The following is a 23,201-nucleotide window of genomic DNA, read 5'->3' on the forward strand; positions in this document are numbered from 1 at the left end:
ATCGCTGATATCCAAACTGTTCCTTTCACCCCTAGGACTCGAAAACATAGAGTTCATCATTACATGGGGGCAGACACCATGAAATAGAAGTTAGGAACAATGCTGAGATGCTGAAGGACCATCACTGGAGGCTTGTAAACATTCGCCACCACCAACACATTTATCGCTTGTGAAATGTTTGGCGGTGTTGCCGCTGCAGAGAGTGGGGTGCTGGTTTCCACACATGTCTCCTAGCTGTCACCTCGCGTGCATGTTCAGGGGTTTGATGGACACTGAGTCCACTGTGTGGACTTCCGGGATTGGTTGCCTTTGATCTTCTCCCGTGACTCTCGATTACCCATCATTCAGCAGAGCTTAGGCCCTGGAGAGGAGCTGGAAAAGGGTGGTGTGTTAACATGAGCTCTGATGTACCCAAGAGAGACTCACTGTCCAACTCAGACCTCATATGGCAGATTACACAGACATGGAGGAAAAATGTACACGAATACTGCCACTTCTCAATGTTTAGATGGAAAGTTTGTGGCGCTGGAGAGTGCGAGAGAGAATCGAAATATGTCAGAGGAAGATGGTGACTTTGATATGACATATAATGAGGTTGCAGTCCATACTGAGGATTTTACAACATCGAAACAATTGTAAATCTTATTATCACGTCTTTTTGTCTCTCTGCCTTCCTAAAGTTTTCATAGATTTGCACGGTTTTCATCAGGACTGCTCAATATATCCGATGATGGGTGTTCAGCCAGGGAGACTTGCCATTGATTTCCCGTAAGGTGCAGATGACATGTGGTCACACGCACTCCTATTTTACCAACAGCCATGTCATCTAATAAGTCATGATTTCAACGCTGCTGTCACTTGGTGTGAAGCTGTTTGTGACAATATCAGTGTTGGGTTAGTAATTTTTGACTAGCTGCTTTTTTATTTATTTTTCATCTTATTAAATGTGATTCATTAGACTGGCCTCCTCTGGCTGAGTTGTTAAGTTTCTTATCTTTATGCGTTGCAGGTTTCCTCAGCACCGGCGACCAGGCTGCTAAAGGAAACTACGGGCTCCTGGACCAGATCCAGGCTTTAAGGTGGATCAGCGAGAACATCGGCTTCTTCGGAGGAGATTCCAACCGCATCACTGTGTTTGGTTCTGGAATCGGAGCTTCCTGCGTCAGCCTGCTCACTCTCTCCCATCACTCTGAAGGTACAGTAACACACAATGGGGCGGGGTGGGGGGGGGGGTGATACAGCTGTGCAGCTCACGCCTGCTGCTGTGTAGACTGCTTGATATCAGAAACTGCCGATGCAGGTAGCGGGTATCGAATAATGTATTCCATGGTACTGTACAGCATAACGAATGTTTTCAGCAGGTGTTTGCATATAAATGACTATGATTTTCAGTCCCTCCACAAATTGAAACTCCACGGCACATTTTGAGCCACATGTGGGTCTTGACATACTTTGCTGATTTGCTTAGTATCCCTCTCCTTATCCGGAATAAACATGTAGTTGTAATGTGTCTCTGTAAGCAAGATAAAAGGGGACAGTGTACCAGAGACAGCTTTTTAGTGGAAACTACATTTACACTAAATGACACACACACGCTCGCACTGTCCTCTTTCTAAGCAATGTTGTTTATCTCCTGGCTACCTTAATGCTACTTCATGATGATATACCGCCTTTGCTGGTCATGTTTGTAATACTAAACGCAGCATGCATGCTTGACTTGGACATGAAATAAACATCCCTCAGACTCATGCTCCTCTAATGCATCACTGAATTAAGATGGAGCCTCACTACGCACAGGTAAGTTCCTGCAGGAAGCGCTTCGGTTCATACGAATGAACTGTTTCTCTGCGCTCCATCCATGAATGTCAACCCCCAGCTCCACCCCCACGCAGCCAAGTTGTCACTGCATCATACTTAACCTGGAAGTTAGTCACACATTCATCCATCCACATAAAAGCTGGCTGTTCTCTTGCATTTATTGACAGCTTTGTTTTGTATGTGACAGGCTATCAGGATACTGAGGTGTTTTTTTTTTGTTTGTTTTCACATTGCACCACATTATGCGGTGGTGATATTCCAAATGAGAGATCTTTAAGTTTTGCCACGCTCACATCACTCGCTTGTCGATGTGTTAACATGACACAAACATGCTGCTCCGGACACACATGGCTGCGAATGCAGCACAGGGCTTTTACTGTACATTATATGGAAGTACATTAAAGAAATCACTCAGCACATACAGGCCTGGTTTTAGGCAGTGTAGTGGTCATAAAGCCATTAAGTGGTTCCCCCCCCTCCTCCAGTCACCACACACACCAACCCACACCCGTACACACACTATTTTGTTTTCTTGTCACTAGGCAGAGTAAAATCACTGTACTTGGACTTTTGATCAGCAGACCAACATGCATCTGAACGAGGTCATTTGCGCTGCTCCGCTTTGGGCCCCATTACAGTGCCGAGGGTTTGTGATGTGTTTTTGCGTTCTCCAATTTGCATCAAAGTGTTACTAATTGCCTTGATTTCCTCCGATGAATGATGACTGCTTTTGGATTGAATTTTTACCATAAATGCCTTTTTTATTCATACTCCATAATGCTACGCTCCATGTAGCATGTTATTATACTGCCAATGAAACCATCTCCTCTGCCTCCCAGTAAATTGGATATTACCGGGTCTGTTTTTTTCCCCTGAATGGAAGTGTATGCCCCACTGATGGGATATGAAAAAAAAAAAGAGCCTGTAAAACTTGAGGGATCCTAGGAAATTGAAACAGGAAGCCTTCTATCACGCCAGGACTCTTGCTGTGAATGTTACCAATGGCAATCAGATTTCACACAGACTCTCTGAGAGCACAGATTGTTGTAATTATATAAAGTTTAGGACTGGAGTGGGCTGCTGGATGTGACAGGAAATCCAAGTGAAAAAATGTCTTTTTGCACCTGTTTTCACAGCCTCCAGTGTATGCCACCCCTCCTCCTCCTCCTCCTCTCCTATAGTCTTAACTGTTGAAGCAAAAACTGGTAGTATGTGCTTGTTGCCAGGACAACGCAGTAAACAAGAAATTAATCAAAGTGCCTGGATGTGCATGGTGGTGAAAATTGAAGTCAAAATCTATAATCAAATGAATTGTACACTGTCATGAGCAGACCTGGTTTCAGGTGGCCACTAGTAATGGATTTGTGTAATGATTTTCTATCTGTGTTAGCAAACTGTTGCATCAATAGTGTCTTATATTGAGTTTCCTACTTTGCACTCTGAATGGAAATTAAGTCAGGAAACAAGATTGTAAACAGTATGTCATGGCTCCACCTCACTTTTTATTCCAACTTGCTTACAAATGAAACTTCATTCTCTAGCCGTAGAAATACAGGGAGTCGTGTCATATTGAATGTTGTGTAGTTGAATATGTGGAGTACGGTAGGATATGATAACATAGGATGAGATTAAAACGTGTCCATGCACTTGTGTAGACACAAACATTCTCCTTCACCTTCTGCTCAGATACAGGTTAACTAGACCCAAGCAAAAAAAAGCAAGAAAAGTAAATCAACGATGACACACTGTTCTGGAGCTCCCTGGTGTGTCTGTGTACTTAATGACAGTATTCCCACTCTTACTGTACACAGTCTGTCATCACTGCCTGCAGTGCATAGACTTTCCATCTAACAGAGGCTCCTTTTATGCCTGTTGGTGGCAGAGTGACAACTTATTTCAGATGCTCCATGCTCCTCCTGAAGCTTATTTAATAAGCTGAATCCTCCTATATCATCCGAGCCCTCCGGCCTTTCTCTTTGATTGCCTGCTCCTCCGGCCTGGCCTTGGTGGCGTCTCCATGTGGGCGTGCCGAGGACTCCAGTCACAGGGTACATCCATCACAGAGCCTCCCCCTTCTGGCCTGTGTGGAGGCTGGCCTGGACATCCTCTCATGAGGGCTAGATTTTTTAGACGGTCCGTGCCCTGCCTCCTCCATCTAATCTCCTCCTTACTGCACCCATCTGTCTCCCTGCCTTCACAGGCAGTAAAAGCATGCAAGGGACGCACGCTTTTTCTCCATGTGCCAGTGTGTGTCTCTCTCCCTTTCTCCCTCTCTGGGTTTCTGCTCCCTAGTCTGCAGCATGTGTGGTGCATTGCTATTAATAAGATGGCTGCCTTGTCTGCTATGTGGCAAGCAATCTAGCTGCACATCTGAGACTTTAGAAGCAGAATGGTCATTAAAAGCGCCATCTTTCTCAGCAGGAGAGTGTTTTTGACCAGCTTATTAAATGTAGCTCAACAGTTGTGTTCCCACTGAGGGAAATCTCCATCCCCATCTTCTTTTTTTTCTCCAGCTTCAAAAGGAAAACGGCTAAAGAAGTTCAGAAGCAAGGACATTAGCCAGTCCCATGTATTATCTCTCTGGCATCGCACAGGCGCTAATTGAACATGCAGATTTGGCTTTTTCCCTATCTCCTAATAATCATTCAAAAGTGAGATGGCTTCTCTGTACATGAACAGAATACACAGTAGCCAATGACTCAGATGTGTATTTGTACATATGTCTTGAGTGTTTTGTATCAAAGAGTCGATACATCTGTTTCTCTATTCAAAACCTACAGGAAACATACTGTACATCTACACACAGGTGGCTGCATCTGCATCAGTGCGTGTATCTCAGCTCCACACATGTGCACACAGGCGTGTCTATTCACAGAGCACGCATGAGGGAAGGGCTAGTTGTGGAGGCACTGAAGGTCGTTTGGCTTCTCTTTTTTTTTCTCTCTCTCTTCCTGTAAGCAATCAGGATAAAAGCTCCACTTCTAAGGAAGTGCTCCCCTTTTAATGGAATGTCTTGGACATTAAAGACAGCAAGTGTGGAGGATCCTTCATGCCAATGTCAGCTTTCATTTTTATTAAGACTTCTGGGTTATTGAGGACCATAAATGTGCATGTTAAATGCACGGTTTTATTACAGCAGTGCAATGAGTACCAAGATTTTTTTTAATGCAAGACACCCCCTAGCAAACACTGAAACCCCCTGAACCATAAGTAGTAAGATGGCAGTGGGACAGGGACTCAGTTTTAAAGAAAGGGTACATTTTTGAATCCATTTAGTGGGAACGATAGCACAGAGGGTGATTAAGTTTTCCTTAAATCAAATCTTAAATCTGCACTTTATTTTTGGCTACCTTTCATTATGAACTACTTTCTGTTGATTTTCAGACGCAAATTCATGATTCATGCAGTCTCAGAAAGGATGTGACTGGAAGTCATGGGAATTGATATATTACTTCCTTCTGCTGATTGGGTGAGATACTAAGGTTTCTATTAGAGTGACTTGAGTGTGATGTAAGGATTGCAATCGCTGCCGTGTCCTTTATGATAAAGTATTGTGAAGTATGTACACACAGTGAATCATCTGAAGTAAAATTGGCTGACAAAGAAAAGAATAACCTAAATTAAAATGTCACACACATCTCAGTAAATGTGACTATATCCTCAAAAGTGAAATTGTTATAACTGTTATACATATAGCTTCAATGTTAAATCAACATCATTATCATTATCACTTTGCAGTAGTCTGACTTTTTTGACATGTGATGGTCAGGTAATGACTAAAGACATGTTTCATCAAGTTTTTTTATTTGATTTTTGTGTTCAGCCCATCAAACCTCAGTGTTAATTTCAAAGAGATTTTGCTTTAGTAAATATTTACGTTAATGTTGTGATTCAGATATTGTATATTTCTACAATCATATGTGTAGTGCTGCCAGAATGCACAAGAATGATGCTCTGCTACTTTTGTCTCAAGGTGAGGAAATAAGATTTCCACAGTTGTCTTCATCCAGTTGAAATTTACTTACATTTTTTAAGTAAGATCCAATCATCTCTAAAGTGTATGCCGTGCAAGAGAGCCAATAAAAACAAATGGAATGGTCAGAGTTGTCATACTGACATTTAAGGTGCACTGATTGATTCACGATGCCAACTCAAAGCCTAGTTTTGATCCGCTACCGTTTGCCCTGTTAAAATTAATGCATTACGCAGTAACACAAACTAAACACTTTTTGTTCAAATTAAAAGCCCTCCAGTGTTTAAGCAGACACTAACCCTTCATTACTTAACAAGGCTTTTGTGGTGAAACATTTGCAGGATTGTGTTGACTGAAATCAGACAATCGTACTTTTGATGAGTAATCCAGAATTTCTTTTGAAAATAGCAGAATTGTATTTTGGAGTTCACTAACTAGTTTACATTATTGACTATTGTATGCAAACTTACCATTAAAGTGGGAATAGAAACGAGCCACATCTTTTGTCGTTTGTAGCGTTGTCATAGGTGTCTTCCTGTATTTCAACAAATAGGACTACAACCTATTGTAACATGTTCAATGTAAAAAATTATGAAGACAGTTTTACTGTAAATTGGAATATATTTCCATATACAGTAGCTTTAATGCATATTAGTGTTGTGCGTTACTTATTGTGTTTTAATCCCTATGTGTTTACAGTGGTGTTATAAAGATGCTAGCAAACTTGGATGGGTGTATAATTTTGAAAAATAGAAGTGCAAATGTGCTGTTTCTGGCATCTATTTAACTCATGGACCTATAGGTAAAGGAAATAAGACTGACAGCAATGTTTATTGGAACCCAAATCAAACTGCTTCTGTCAATATCGCTGCTGTCATGGGATTCAAAGCATGCGTTGCCATGAGCACCTAACCTCTGCTCCGACAATCATTTACCATGTACATGCAGGCTTGTAGTTGTCCTTAGAGTAAAGAACACAAACAGTATTGCTGGGAATTGCAAGGATGTGCTCAGCCTTGAAAACATGTGCGCTCATTCAGTGCTGTATCACGAGATAACACACATTATCTAAGGCTAATATAAATGCTGCTTGAAATTACCCTATCTCAGAGAGTGAAGAAGGAGGCCAAGAGGCCAAATGAAGAGTGTGTGCGTGTACATTACATCACTTCTTTAACTGTAATGTTACATCTGTCTGTGACCTTTGAAAATAACACATGTTGGTTTCCTTTCTGAAACGAGACCCATGGGAGGTTCTCCTTGTGGAATGGCCTACAGGCCTGCACTCCATAATGTCCCAGCACCGAACTCTTCCCATTCAGATCTGAAGGTGCAATCCATCCCCACTCAGCGTCAACTTCATTTCTGTGAGTTCAGGCATCCATCGCCTGTCAGGTTTAAGCACCAAATAAAGGCCCCTTACAAGAGCTGAAATATGAATCGGAGTCACCGGGAAAGATAGCTGCATAACCACATCCCTGGGATGTTATTCATACACTATGCAGCTGCCATTGTTGTGCAAATGCCTCGTGCTTGACAAAAACCAGAGACGATTGTCGAAATTAAATAGACCCTATTTCTAAGGTGTCAAAGGCATACAGCAACTCGACACTGTAAAGTTACCTGGGTGTTTGGGGCAACAGAATGCCTCTATCTCCAGGTTTGATTTGGCTGTTTGCTGAAGGGTGTCTGTGCATCTCAGGGTGTGAAAAAGGCCTATACGAGATGAGAGAATGGGGACGCGCCTTGTCAGGTGCCGTATTCTTCCGCCTCGATTGACAAGAGCGATAATTAAACCAGGGGGATGCCATCTCTGCGGAGCAAGAATGCTTGTATTTATTTACGCTGACTATTCAGCTTTGTTGTCTGCCATATAGTGTGGCCTTCATTGTGTGGAAAAAGCAAACTGCTTTTAACAAGTGGCCTATCTACCATTTTTTTTGTCATTCTTTGAACGACAGCGTCTTTGACTTTGTTTAGCTGAGCAAAATTGCTTTATTTTTACGAAACAAAGATGGAGGATTACCCACCGACTAAAAGGTATTAGTCTCTTTTGTACTTGAAAGAAATTGGAATTGGCCTAATTCAGGCAGAAAATAAGGTTTTTTTTTTCTCTTCACTACTCAGCGTTGCAAAGAAAAAATTAAGCCAAAGTTATATTGAGCAGGGTGGAGGACGGGGGGGAGGCCCTGCAGAGTGATGGGGTGTTATTAGGTTAAAGATGAAGCCTCTGAGGTCAGGTAGCCAGTTTGTGGTTAACACTCTAAAAAATAATATCCATTTGAACTGTCCATCAAAGTGAGGCAGCTTTACCTATCCCAAGCCAGAGGAGAGGAGAGGAATGAAGAATTGACAAATGGTCCTAAACGGTGAAGGCAGTTTATTCAAGTACTCCGGGCATCAGTCTGTCTCTGCTTGCAGCAGGTAGTAGAGCCTATAAAGCATGGAGTTATAGGTGTTAAAGAGACGAGCAGCAGGTCAGAGAAAGAAGCAGGGGATAATTGAGTACTTTAGTAAATCCATGCCTCCATCAACCGAGGTAATAGCTCAGAGCATTGCATATACCTGTAGCCCCAGATCCACAACTGTACGGATGGGCATGGGCAGCTTGAGTGACATGTGGCACACACTGGGCTGTCAGCAATATTCTCCAAGACAATACAATGAGACCCATCTGGTGATGTATAGCTGAGATTGCTTTTGGAATCTAATCGCAGCTGATGAACGAGGCGACTGCAGAATATGTCATCTGTTGATGACCTGCAATCCCCACTGGAGACGCTGGCAAGTCATAAGTTCAGGTAGACACCATCTATGAATCAGTCTTGATAAATCATTGTCAAAGGCGCATTCATACACTTCCTAATGGACAGTGACAGTGGTGGTGAGGACTGCAGGTCCTGGCTGTGCCTCGGCCTGCTTTGATCCTGTTAGGCTTTAGATCAATTAAACCAATAGCTGCATCATATTGCTCCCAGACTGTCTCGTCTGTTTCCTGTCTTGATTGGTCTAATGACTTGATGGAGGTTTCTGTCTGTGTCTGTCTGTCTGTCCTTCCTTCTGTGTGTCTGTCCATTTTCTTGTTACACTCGTCTCGACTCCAGCACCTTAATCTCTGAGGCATTTTCTTCAGCTCCTATTTCCCTGTTTCTCACAGCAGTTTCTTTCTTTTTCTCGGTGCCCACCCTCCCCCACGTCTCTCTTTCGTCTTCTCACCATGTCTCCCTCTCTCTGCCTCAGTCTTTCTCTGGCACCAGTGTAAAGCATCCATTATAGAGCGATGCATGGGTGTCTGTGTGAGTGGGAGAGAGGGACTTGGCACTCCTCCTGCCCCACCTGCAGAGGAAGCACTGACAGCTGAGCACTGGGGGCTCATAGCACCCACCCTCCCTCCCCCGTCCCTCCTCCTCCGCCCATCTCCACATCTCCACTGACCTCCCTCCTCCTCTCACACCTTCTCTATCTCTCTCTTTCTCTCTCACCCTCCCTCTATTCCCTGTTGTTCAACACACACTGGCCCAATTTCTGCCACCACTCAATAGTTTCCCCTCACGCTATTCTCGCATATCATTATGTCCATCCATGTTCGCTCTCTTTTTGTCTTTTTTTTTTGTTGCATTCTTCACTGCTTTTTTAGATCTCTCTCCCTCTCTCTCTTTTTTTTACCCATGATTCTGTGAGTTTACCCATTAGGCATTCCACACCAGGCAATGAGGCTGGCTAGATGTGCTGTTAAATAGACTGTTGTTTCCGTGTTTGTCTGCCAGATGAACAACAACGATGTAATTAGCTGAACTTTCCCCTTTAGTGATGACCACGAGCACTCTGTGTTTGCTTGTTGTTGCTGACAGCTCACCTCTGCGGCTAGCTAGGTCAGTCCTTTCGGTGTCAGTACATCTGTTTATCTCAGCGGAGAAAAAAAAAAAAAAAAAAAAGCACCCAATGTCTCTGCGTGAATAACAGATGGATAGTGTGGAGTTGCTTTGAAGGCACGCCATGCTTGAGAGCACCATCACATTCCTAGTCAATTTGAGTTTGCATAACATGTGATTTATACACATCTTTCGCAGCGAGGAGGCAACATTACCAGGTGTTTCAAACTGTTTCCAGTGATGTTTTTGCAACTTTTACATTGTTCGGAAATAGGAAATGTATGAGTGTGTTCTCGCTCAATGCTCCTGTAACTACTTCATCTACACAAAGAGGAAAAGTACTTGCTCACTGCATGATTATAGGCATCCATATATATATATACACATCGTTCTGTTTACATAGAGCCTGCTACAGTCTGTGCTTACAGACAGGATGACTTAGAGGGAAAATTGTTTTTTCAATGTGTGATAAGAAGTGTCACATAGGAAAAACATCAGTCCAATTACTCTGCAATAGGAGCCAGCCCGAGGGATTTCCTTGCTGAGAGCCTATCCTAGTGTGATACAGAGAATGGCGTTCATGTTTACCGTCTGGATCCCCATTGCTGACATAATGTGCTGTAACTGTACAACTTAAATGTCCACTGTGGGTGCACATGTGAGTCCACAGCTTGTGATCTGCCGTCGCAAGCCTGCCCACCAAGTCCTTCAATTCTGGGCAGTGCAAATGCATTAGCCTTAGCTGTGAAATTTGCATAGTCTGAGCACAATGCAATCCCCAATGAGAGGAACTTCAGCAAACATGCTGACAAGCAGAAACCTCTACTATAAAGGGCCAACATTGTGCAACCTGACAAAAAGACTAAATCTTTAGCTCTCGAGCCCGCAAGGCTCTAATAGATTTTTAGCTTAGAGAGGTAACATAAGCTATAGATCCTTTTCAGTGGTAAAAGAGAGTGACTCACTAAATCGAATGCAACTGTTAGAGAACAGTATTGCCAATGTGCTATTTCACAACTTGAAGACAATACCTTTCTTCTGGATGGGAAATTCTGTTTTAACTTACAGTGTCCAGATTTAGTTTATATTTGAACTGAGAACTAATGTTGCAGACTTTAGAAAGAAAAACATTCAAGAATCAAAATTCAGGAGAAAAAAAAAAAAAAAGCATCTTCATGTTATAATGAGCAGCTGCCGTTGATGTTTTCTTAATGCTTTTAACAAACTAGCTTGTGCAACATATCCAAACACACCTGACCTCTCACACCTCAACAACAAAGCAATCATACTGCACATATTGCACTAATCACCTCCTCAATCCACACTCCAAATTACTCCCGTTTTACCACAGATACACAATTTAAAAATGGAGGAGTGTCCGCTTTGATAGGGTTTTTTAGACCCTCTGCCATACCAGCCCTAAATACAATAAGAATCATTCCCAGCACAGACAAGTATTGATATGTTCAAGTGCATGTATAAATCCCCACAATGTCTACATTATGCTGGGCTCTCAGCTCATGTATGTTTGGTTTTTTTTCCCTGTGAGAAATTAATATGAACAGGTTGTTAATACAAGTTTATCATTATCTCACTATCTTCTGCCCACAAAGAAATGATACAAAAACAGCCAACATTCACAGCATTTCCTAATCTAATCTACAAGTTGATGGAAATCAATGTTCACACCTACAGTAAGGACAGCTGGCTAATTACTGCAAAATCAAAAAGTGTAGACTTTCAGAATCTTGACACCTCCTGCCCAAGCTTTGATGCAGTCCCACGTTCAGAGCAGCCCTTCATTTACAGCATCCTGCAGATCTGACAGCTCAAGTGACAGCTCAAAAAAGAGAGAAAAAGAATAAGTAAATCTTAACCCGTACATCAAGCATAATGCTGCATCAATTTTTTTTTTGAAAAATAGGCATCACTGCTGAAACATTTCTCCTTGTTTATGTAAAGGCTGTTTGGAGAGCATGCATCCTCTGCAGAATTTAAAATGTTGACAAACCCATATGGCATGTCACTAATCTTGATCGATGCCCACCACCGTGAACGCCACTCACACTGTAGAGGATAATGACATGTAACAAAGCAACATTTCACCAAAATCATCAGCGTGATCTGTCTATTATCCATTATGAAGTGCATCATAGGTTCTGCCATTTTCCAGTCAGAAAAAAACAATGCAAATGAGTGTTTACTTTCCAAACACAGAGCAGCACAGAATGCTCACAAAAATGTCTGAGCGAGCCCTATGTGCTATTCTTAGGGTTCCCCTTACAGCCACTATCTAATTGGAACCGTGGTTGTCCTATTGGTGAAGCTATCCTCCATACAGACTTTTTTTTATTAGGATTGTGACTGACTGAGATTCCCTGTCTGGGTATCAGTGCCTGCTCTCCAGCATGTCCCGGGACTCCTGCTCATCGGTGAGGGCTTCATTAGCCGAGGATGGGAGGTGGCAGCGGAGAGGGAACAGCTGTTTAGCTAACCACTTGCATTGTTAGCCAGCCTTCTCCGTCTGCCATAACTGCCTAAATCCGTCCCCTAGCTGCTAATAGAATGCTCATTAGGAGACGAGAGGGAGACTGTGTGTGAAACAGCGCCACTGTACTACAGCCCTACCAGCTTCTGCTGCTCCTCCTATCCCTCTGGTCTCTATTAAAGAGCTGTACGGAATAAACCTTTCCTCTGATCAACTGTCTCTCCAACCCACTTTGCCCTCTGAACCTGACCCAAAGGGAAAGACAAGGGGGTGTATGGGTACCTGAGTTTTCCCTGGAGATGGGCACCAGCAACTGATAACAAAACATGCTCCTCACTTGCAGAGATACAGAAAGATACACGATTACACAATCCCAGGGGATAGACAGATGATACCTTCTGCTGAGAGAAGGGTTCGTTTGGTGTGTGTGTGTGTGTGTGTGTGTGTGTGTGTGTGTGTGTGTGTGTGTGTGTGTGTGTGTGTGTGTGTGTGTGTGTGTGTGTGTGTGTGTGTGTGTGTGTGTGTGTGTGTGTGTATATGTGTTGTTGTTTTTTTTGTTTTCCAGATTCCCCCCAAGCGGTGCGATGTTAAATTATTCAAACACTGTAGATTGTATTGCTGTAATTTGTCAGGAACCCAAAAGCACAAGTCTATTTCTCTGTGTCAGAACTGATGAAGCTGGCAAGGAGGATGGAAAGCTGCGACATCAGAGATGGCACTGTGAATATCTGATGGTATTCATTGGAACAGCTACAGATCAGAGCCAAAAACACTGCACCCCCGTCACAGCCAAAACACATCCCCGGATGAAAAAGGGTGGCTCGTGTTTGATTAAAATTCAAACAGGAAAACATGTTTCCATGGAAGTACTTCAGCGAATTAGCACAGGCCAGTCGCTAACATTTTCCATGCAGGAATGCAGACGAACAAAGTGTAGAGCTTTCTGGTGAGACTGACAACAATCAACGTTTTTTTAAACTGATATGGACTCAGCTATTTAAACCAAATGACGGCAACTATTGACTCCCCTGTCACGGAAATGTAGTCGTAATTCCCACCTGTGAGTAAAGATAGTATTTTAGACCACCATGATAATAAGACAATGTTTGTTGATCGAATAAAACAAGGCACGCAGATTCATAAATCCTAAATCTTTTAAATTAAGGTTGGACATGTAATTATATGATTTGGATTGATTTTAATTTTCATATAATTTTGTACCTTTATTTGTCAGGTGTGAATTTGATAGATTTGCCAAATGCAAACATAATGTTAAATGTTTTAGACCAAGTTGTTTAAATCAAATGCCGTAAACATGCAAAACGAACACTGTTTGGACAAAAAACAAAAATCCCAACTCCAGCTCCACTTTATAGCTTTCAACAGTCAGCAGATGGTGTTTGCTCAGTTGTCATGGAGAAAGATCAGTGGCTGTTCTGATTTCATCCACGAATAAAGATCCTGCGGTTCAGTTAAAAGTCTCAGAAAGAAAATAGAAAGTGGGCCCTGAATCATTTATAAAGAAAACTAAACATATTTAGGACAATATAGTATCAGACAGAGTCATATAATGAGTATACTTTGTCTAATCAAACAGCTCAATACACTTTTTTATTGAACTTGAACCGAATGTTGCAAACATGTCTTTCTTAGGTCTTTGTTATATTAACAACAGGCCTTTTTCACAGTAGCCACATTTAGCCAGTAGGAAAAACACGGATGTTCATTAACAATGGTTCCATTTTGTTTCAGTACCAAAAAAACATGTGACAGTGAGCTGGCATGTACAATACTAGGACCCTGAAACACAAGCACAGATGCAGAGAAATGGAATTCAGCCATCATTCATTTATTTTTTTATAGCTGTAGTTTTCCTACTGAGATGAGTCAAATGTCATCCATGAAGAAGCCTAGTGGAATAACCAGTCAACACAAATCCAGAACCTTTTGCTGTGCCCACCTACTCAATTAAGTCATATATACCTATAGTAAAACCCAACGACAACAGATAAGAAAGGAGATAATACGCAATCCACAGCAATCATAATTTATGTATTTTACAGTTTAAATTGCATTAACATGTACACTAAATAATCATAGTCAGTAAATCACTGTGTATAGACATGTATAAATGCATATATTGCTCACACACTTTCCATATATAAAGTAACCTATTACTAGATCAGTATTTATTCCAGCTCTCTTTGCACTCTTGGTATTTGTCTATACAATCTATGTTTATCTATCCTCACTTGCATGTTGTCTCTGTTTTTTGCAATTTGTCTACAAGTTTGTATCAATCTTGTAAAAAAATTAGTTTGAACTGTGCATGTGTTGTTTGATCAGAGCAACAAAAAAACTGCCATGATTTGATTTGATCGGATTTTTATTTTATGCAAATTTGAAAACAAGATTTTATAAATATATTAAAAAAAATTGTGCAGTGCAAGGGGAGGCAAAAAAAAACCAGTGGGCTTATTTGAAGCCTCCACCAGACAATATTAAAAGTTCACAAGGTTATAGAAAACACTAAATTTACTTACCTAAATGATATAGCTACATAAAAAATAATGTAGCACATTTTTATTTTATATATATATATAATAAAACTGAACTGAAACGTAGATGTGTAATCTGTGTGTTACAGCCCCGACCTGTGTGTCATTTCTTTATATGGTGATGGAAGCTGACAATGACACATTCTATAGTAATGGCAATGGGTTTACCGATGCCACTGTGACTGTGTGCTGGAAAAGAATGTCTGTGGGTGCGATATGTGTCAAGTATTGTGACGTTAGTTGGTGTCGAATATGTGTTAGCTTGACATTGAGAAAGTGGAGCATGCCAGCATGGGGCCTAACTGATAGACAAGCACACTCAAGTCTCACTCGCATGCCCATACACACACATAACTCATCTCCACGGACTTACATCAATACTGGCCAAACATGTACGTACGTGCACAAACACTGGGATACACACTCTGTGAGCACACAGGTCTTACACACACAGCTCTGGCGTTGGCAGGTCCAAACCCGTGGGATTGACTATAGTTAAAGGTTGTCCTGCGTAAATATCCCCTTACTCCCCCCTGAATGCTCAGCTCACCTCTGCTACGCACACATGCAGACGTACTCACACAAATACAGACACACACAGTCCATGTGTACATCTAAGTCCACATACTCTGCCTCTCCACGGGATTTCATGTGGCTACAGCTGTGTGCCTACTGGCACTGGCAGCAAGAGGCACAACAGAGAGGAGAATATAGGTGAGGATATTGAAACAGAGAGATTGCAGTGAAAGGCATGTTACCATGAAAAAGAGGACAGGAACATGAGAAAGGAAACTGTGCACCCTCTCACATGACCGTAATATATTTTTCTTTCCTTTTCTTTTTTTTTTTTTTCTTTTCTCTCCTCCGCTGCCTACAGACTGGCTTCAATGTAAAAGACTGACAATCTGAGGTGTGACCGCTGAGGTGGAAAGGCAACTATTGAATGCCTTTCTTACCTCAGTGAGACAGTCGCACGGCTCCACGAGGCAGCACGAAAAGTTCACCACAATGCAGACGTATGTACACGCACCAAGGAGCTTCACAACATAAGCAAACAGAATGATGCCAGTGAGCACAGGCAGCAAATAAATAGTGAATGATGCTGCCAGGGCGGGGACTCACCATGGCTCAGCTCACAGCTCTTTGCCCTTGTGCCGGGACCTCGGCCTGTCACTCTGTGTTTTACTCCCTGCACCACCACTCCAGTGTAAGCAGCCAACACAATTTTGGGCATCGAGGTGGTGAAGGAACTGTCCACCACTACCCATTTGGCCTTTTCAGAGCTTGACAGAAAAGACCGGAGGTAAAAATACACTGCTTTCTGTCCTGCCAAAATTGAAAACGGCTGGAGTGCTGCTGTGCAAGGGGAATGTATATAGTCCTTGTTATTAGGCCAGCCGGTCTGAAATGAGGTTGACACTGTGCCAGACATTGAGATGTTTTCTGTCACTCGGTTTTTTTGTTTCATCTGAAAGTCAATATGATACATTAATGGTCCAAATGGAGGCAGTGCAATGGATATTAATTAGTTGTCCATTACAGTTTGTGACACTATCAATCTGTTATCAGCTGGCTTCACCAATGACTGAAATTAACTGTCACTTTTCAATATCAGGCAAGTCATCTCCATGGTTTATTGCCTTCATTACAATGTTCAGTTCTTAAATGGTATCCTCATGAGATCGGAGAGTATCCGAGATGATGGTACACGTTGACAGAAAAAAATGTATGTCACGCCATGTTTATCTTTGCAAAGTTGGTAAATATCAAGGTAAATGTCTGTATCAAACACTTTACAATCAAACACCTTACAAGCACCATGAATGTGCGGTGGACCTGAAGAAAAAATGGGAGTGCGGCCATATCATGATCTGCTGTAGTTCATGTATATTTGATAGGGCCTGCCAGATGTGTGGATGTGTGTATCAGCAAGCAATCTCTCTCACTGAGCCCACAGAAATTAGATTTCATCTCAGGCCCAAAATCTAATACACAGGCTCATATTTACTCACAGTTGCAGAGCATCATAAGCCAATATGACCCTATAGAGGGGTGGCAGAGCCGCACAAAATGCAGTTAAATGAAAATGCTTTGAGCAAACTGTTCCGAAGGCCATCAATGCTTCTTAACCGCGGACTGGCTCCAAATGTAGTTGTTTCGCCACTGTCATGGTCTAAACTCTCATCAAATTTTTTTTTTTAAATGACAATAACCCATTGACAAATGAAGTAACGCAGTTATTTAAAGTTTCTCCCCTTGTCTTAGCTTCAATCGAAATCAAATAGTTCTGTCATTGGCCTGATAAATCTACAGTAGGAAGAAAAGACTTGTCTTTAGATCCAGCCATGAATCTGACATATCTCTCTAACTCATACGCCATAGAAATATCTCGGTGTTGAGAAATTAAATTCTACCAAATCACACTCGAAAATTGTTTCAGAGCCTTCGTATTAAGCTTGAGAACGGCACATATTCCCGATGAAATGCTTGTATGAGTCACCCTGCGTCTTCCTCACAATGAATGCAAAGTCACAGTTAGCATGCGGAGTGCCATTTTCCTATGCAGAGAGCCTCTGCCTGCCTTGAATACTCTCCAGGGACAATAGCACACACTGAGTCTTAGCACTTTTTTTCACTTCTTTTTTCCCCCTGCTCTCTTAAACTGCCATGACCTCCCGCTCCTTTTTCTTCCTTCTTTCTCTCTTCGTCTGTGACACAATAAGAATAGACGTTGGCAGCTTACTTCATCCATATGTCTGTCTGTTTGTCTTGCTGAGATGTATTTTCCAGTTTTTAGGGAAGATAAATGTGTAGTCAGCACGCTTTTGTTCCGAGGAGACAAAAATGAAGGATCTCAGCTCTCAACACTGCGGTCAACATGTTTTTAATCTCTATTACTGAACTCAACGTCTCAGCAACTGCGTATTTCCCAATCAAAATAAAAACACTTGAATGGATTGATCTGGACTAGTTTTGCAGCAGATCGATGCGCAGTGGCTGAGAGCTGAGTTCAGATAGGCTGCACAAATAGATCTTAATTGTTGGGATTTCCAGTTGACTTGATTTGTTCGAGTAGATATTCAGAGAGCCGGTGCAGCCAATGGAACTTTTCCAAGCCATTTTTACAGCAGAACATGTCATAACCCAATTGTCTCAACGTTCACTTACAGTAAGTGGACGCGGTGGCTAAAGAGTCTGCCACCGTAATTGACTCAATGGGAGTTTACAGTATGAAGCATGAGGCTTGGAGGGCAGACATAGTGCTCTCTAGGGATGGGCTGTTGTGACAGTGTTGCAATCTCTGCACTGTGTTTCTCTCAGCACATACAGGCTGAATAACCTCACAAACACAGCTGCCTTCCTCAGCAGGTAATTCCACAGTCAGGTGCTGGGATCACGTTCGAAGTGCTGTCCCATCCCAGACCGCAGTTTTTGCTCTCAATCTTTAATATGTGCCAGGGAATGAGGTCGAGGTGTGAGAGACGCATATCCCTCCTATTTTTGTCCGCTGTTTGCATCCGTCTTGAATTAAACAAAGCTTGTGTTGCTTCTGGCTGCAGGGCAACTGGCACAATGGGCAGAGCGGGCACCAGTGGTGTCAGACCCTGGGAGAGAGGAACACACAGAGTGACATAGGCACAGCTAGGAGAATATGTTGACACTGTCGGAGCCAGCGCCCGGCCTGCATGGTACAGCAGATAATCAGCTCGGACGCCGCTGCCGCTGGTGTGACCACTGACCCTAAAAGGTATCGGTAATAGCACTATAATTTCGAGAGGGGAGCAGGAATTACAGCACATCCAGGGGAGTGTTTTTTTTTCTCTACTTCTGGTTCATTAATGGTGGTTGAGATTAAAAGAGTTGTTGATGTTCTTGGTCAGAAAAAAAAAAGGTTGCTGCCGACTAGGTGCTCTGTGTGTGGTGCCTAATGAGCTTCCCGTAATCTATTGTGTGTGTGTGTGTGTGTGTGTGTGTGTGTGTGTGTGTGTGTGTGTGTGTGTGTGTGTGTGTGTGTGTGTGTGTGTGTGTGTGTGTGTGTGTGTGTGTGTGTGTGCGTGCGTGCGTGCTAGTGTTCATGTGGGTGTGTTGTATGGTATACATACATTAAGCATTGCCTGTAGGTATTTTCTGTGTGAGCGAGAGAGGATTGGACTTCCCCGGAGAAACAGATGATATTTAGAGGATGCACATGTACAGCCAGGCCAACATGTTGGAGCTCCGGGTGTGTGAACACCATGCACATTGTTTGCCTTTGTATGTGAGCTACAATCAGATCTGGGACGTACCCAGACTCAAAGGCTTGTAAGCAAGTGATCTGCTGTTTTGGAAGTCTTTGAAAAGGGCCAGAGTAAGCACTAAGCTTCCACCCACCTCCTGCTTTTAGCCGGGATGTGCGTATCCATCTCAGTTGCACCTCCTGTACCCTACATCTCACAGCTAATTTGTTTCTGTAAGACTTAGACACTTAGATCAGGGTCTCTCTTTCTTTCTTTCTCCATCTCTGTCAATCTGTCTTTACGTCTTTGCCTCCCCCCAAGGGAGCGTACACCCTTTGTGATAATTTGTCTGTCACAAATGCAACTGCGCCCTCTCTGTGGCTTTCCTTGGCCCAAAAAAATTAGTTTCAGCCATCCCATCTGGCTGTCATAGCCAAGATGTTGCCAAGAATAGAAGCTTCCCATCCTTTCACATTTCATGGCTGAATTGTCATATTTGTGTGTGACTTATATCTTTGACCCTCCCATGCTAGACTTATTTTACATCTGATTTCTTACTTATGGAGCTTTGCTCCCTTGAAGTCAGTGCACTCTTTGTCTCTGTCTGTCACTGCATATGTAAAAATGAACCAAGCTTTGGGGCTGCTGTACAATGCAGATGGGGTGTAAAATATGGTGCATATATTTAGAAACAACAGGAGTCAGATGTTTTGCGCTGTTACTACACAGCAGCCATTTGCACGGATCTCCTGTGAAAACCGGTTTCTGTGGGAGCTAAAAGCACTAATCATTTCCTCTCAGCACATTGATCTGAAATCTATTTGTGGATGCAGTAGGAGAAGGGAGAGGAAATCAGAAAACATTTTTAACAACTTGTCTCATCTAATGAGATTAGCAGAGCTGCTTACAGTCATGACATGGAGATACACACAGATAACCCTGTAATAACTCATTATTCTTCGCATTTCCACATCGACGCCTAGTCAAGACTCGCTGACAGTGTGTGTTGTTGTGTGTACACAGCTATCAGGCCAATCTAAGGACTGCAGCAGTCTGGAGTGAGCTCGGTGAATACCGCCTGAAATGCCACAGCACAAAGTGAGCTAGCACTAGAAGGACACAAGAGATAGCATTCTGTGCTTTTCAGAGGCTGCAGCATTAGTGACACATGCATGACTGCAAATGGAAAAATTCACCATGCAGCCTCTCTGTTTCTCTTGGTATGGCAGGGTGGCTGCAAGGAGACAGGAGGAAGAAAATAAATGCAGTGTGTATGCACACATACATGTGTAGTCATGAAAATGCAGAGATAAAAGGAAACAGCTCAAGGAAGAGGCTTTTTCTTGGTTTAACTGCACATGGGATCCATAATAGTATAACATTGTTGAGTAATCTGCTCCTTATTTTGTACAAACTTTTTTACCTTGAACAAACATTTTTCTTTGATAAAAATGTCTAATCATATTCGGCATAAAAAAAGCAAGCCTGCATGCACCCTGTGATTGTTTCATCCATCAAATGCATTTCTACATGCTTTTCTGGCTTCTGTCAACCACAGCAAAGTACTTAAAAGCTGCCCTAACCTTCATTTAAGTGTCATAAAAGATGTTATTCAGGCAGCAGAGAGTGAGTGGGTTACATGTGTATTTATGCTTATGCTTTGTGTCTGTGGGCACCATAACTGGATCACAGGATGCTCAAGTAAATGGCAGCATTATCCAGCTGAGAATGTCAGATCCAATTTGTCCTATCGGACAGTATAACACAGAAGCAGCAAAAAGTTTCGACAAACACAAAGAACTATTTGAAATATCAGCTTAATCTGCTGTACCGCGAATGACAACACACTAATCTGAAATGTCCCGATGTCGTAAACCCTACCCACGTCAAGTCGAGGCTGAATTCAATTCTGAGAATTAGTCCACAAATACTGTTTGACTCAGGTGTGGTGTGCATGCCTGTGATTAGCAGCCAGATTGATGAGTTCAAGGAGGAGCGGTGGCCCTGTTGTGCTGTGCGTGCAGACAGAGGGAGGTCAGCGTGTGTGATGATGAGGCCTGGAGTGTGCGGTATTGACCAGTGGATGTCACGTCGTGATTAGTTGGAGATATCACACTCGCTGGGCTCAGATGCACATCGATCCTTAAACCTGGGTACAGCCTGTCAATGGGGTCATTTTTATCCTCCTCTCCTCTCCTCTCCTCTCCTCTCCTCTCCTCTCCTCTCCTCTCCTCTTCTCTTCTCCTCTTCTCTTCTCTTCTCTTCTCTTCTCTTCTCTTCTCTTCTCTTCTCTTCTCTTCTCTTCTCTTCTCTTCTCTTCTCTTCTCTTCTCTTCTCTTCTCTTCTCTCCTCTCCTCTCCTCTCCTCTCCTCTGCATCCTCCACTTTTGCCTCATGCTATTTCCCATGTCCTCCTCTCTTCCCTAATACCTTCATCCTTTCCCTGCCTTCCTCTCTTCCCTCCCTCTCTCTTTTCCCTTTTCTCCCCCCTCTGTTCTGCTTTCCCATTCCCTTCTTCCTCCATCCATCCACCCTCTTGGATCAAACTCTTTATCTGGCCTAAGCCACAGCCTGCAGGCAAGCAGGCAGTCTCTACAGAGGCTAGAGCAGAAGACCAACAGCTTCAAACAACATTATATAGGGCTGGCATGAAGCATGTCTCACACTGATAGATGAAAACACTGGCCCCTCAGACACTGTCTCTTTATGGACATGATGAAACATGAGCAGGGCAGCCCTTCTGTTTTAAAGCCCACTGCTCTTCACTTAAATATTGCTACAACACCTCATGGGATGCTTGAGGAGAGGCTAACGTTTTAGGCAACAGTGCACTTTGGACTTACAATCAATGCAAAACAAAAGAGTCCATTTCCAGGAGGAAGATGCATTTTCTTTGGCATCAGTCCTGTTGGATCATCTGTTATGAAACCAGTCCAGAGAAAATCTGGAAACATATAAAGCTAGGTAACAGGAATAGTTGTAACCATGACAGAGAAAGGAAACAAAACATCCATGTAATCAGTTGTTGGTAGTAATGCCAATTTGGATGATTGTATGTCATTTTTCATATGCAAAGGTGGAATATGTAGAAATTACTGTAAGGTGTGTCTTGTAATACCACTTTGTATGTTAGGGGTCAATAGTGAGTCACTGTAGCATCCAGGAAGCCTGCCTTTCGTCCAGCTAGCCGATTTTTGACTGGTTGCAGTTAGGTGGTAGTTGGCTTTTTTTGTAACTGATGATTGTAAATTTAGGTTGTATGGACCATAGGCTGCATACAAAAATGTGTATTCTGTGTGTAAAAAAAAAAAAAAAAGCCAATGTGGAAGTGCCTTAAATTGCAATACCACCAAGGGGCTGGCTCCAAAAAGCTTCTCGCTCCAACACTCCCTTTTAATTTCTCCCATGAAATACAAAGTTATTATGGTGTCATTCCTGCTCCCCTCTCGAAATTATAGTGCTCTCTCTATTAGAAAGACTCCCCCTATTACCGATGCCTTTTATGGTCAGTGGTCGCACCAGCAGCAGCAGTATCCGAGCTGATTGACTGTTATACCATGCGTGAACGTGCCAGACTGGGCACCAACTCCTTCTGATCAGATTGCTGGTGGCATTAATTAGTTAGATATTAGAATGGATGGATGTTTTTAGCAAGACTATAGTATCAAAAAAGAAAAAACAGCCAAAGCAAAACCGTATATCTAAACATGCTTTGGAATGTGTATTGCCACAGTTTGTGTCATTCGTAGCTACAGTAAAGATCCGTTTTGAGTTTTCCAAACAAGGTCTGTACGACTGGTTTGTTTGCTACAAAAATTTGCCTCAGTTTGATGGGCAACTCGATGACAAGCTAACTGAGATATCATATGCAACCTTCCTCTCATTTTGAAACTCAGCGCAGACAGGACGCCTCTTGAGGTGCAGCATGATATCACGGGATAGGACAGACTGGTGCTACCTGGTTAGCATGCTAACATCAGTAGAGATCTGTACAATAAATAAACATCTTTGCCAGGACGTCAACACCGCTTGATCTTCATATTCTGGGGATAATTTTTGGTAATTTTTGAATGTTTTGAAATAAAAATCTTACAGATTGTCCCTTTCAGCAAAAAGGTACTACAAATAACAGTCTTACTTTAGGAATGCTCACACATGCTCACTGTCCGGATACTCTTGTGCGTTACCTTACAGTATGTCCTTGTAGGTATGTAAATAAGGGAATCCAGGAAGTATATTCAATGACCTCTGCTGCTGTCTCAGAGGTCTGTAGCTT

General features: G+C 42.5%; 1 protein-coding gene across 3 annotated transcripts in view; it reads left to right on the top strand.

Moving 5' to 3' along the window:
• The window catches only part of nlgn3a (neuroligin 3a), a 113,422-nt gene that overhangs the window by 74,709 nt on the left and 15,512 nt on the right, over positions 1-23,201 (top strand). For all 3 annotated transcript variants that reach the window (XM_069696995.1, XM_069696996.1, XM_069696997.1), the window contains one exon: positions 1,010-1,195. In XM_069696995.1, coding sequence (XP_069553096.1) covers positions 1,010-1,195 — 186 coding nt within the window. The remainder of the gene's footprint in view (positions 1-1,009; positions 1,196-23,201) is intronic.

The sequence above is a fragment of the Brachyistius frenatus genome, unplaced genomic scaffold (genome assembly GCF_029030835.1).
Source record: "Brachyistius frenatus isolate BFR_SWC_R1_liver_20210118 unplaced genomic scaffold, ASM2903083v1 Contig_22, whole genome shotgun sequence".
NCBI classification, from domain to species: Eukaryota; Metazoa; Chordata; class Actinopteri; family Embiotocidae; genus Brachyistius; species Brachyistius frenatus.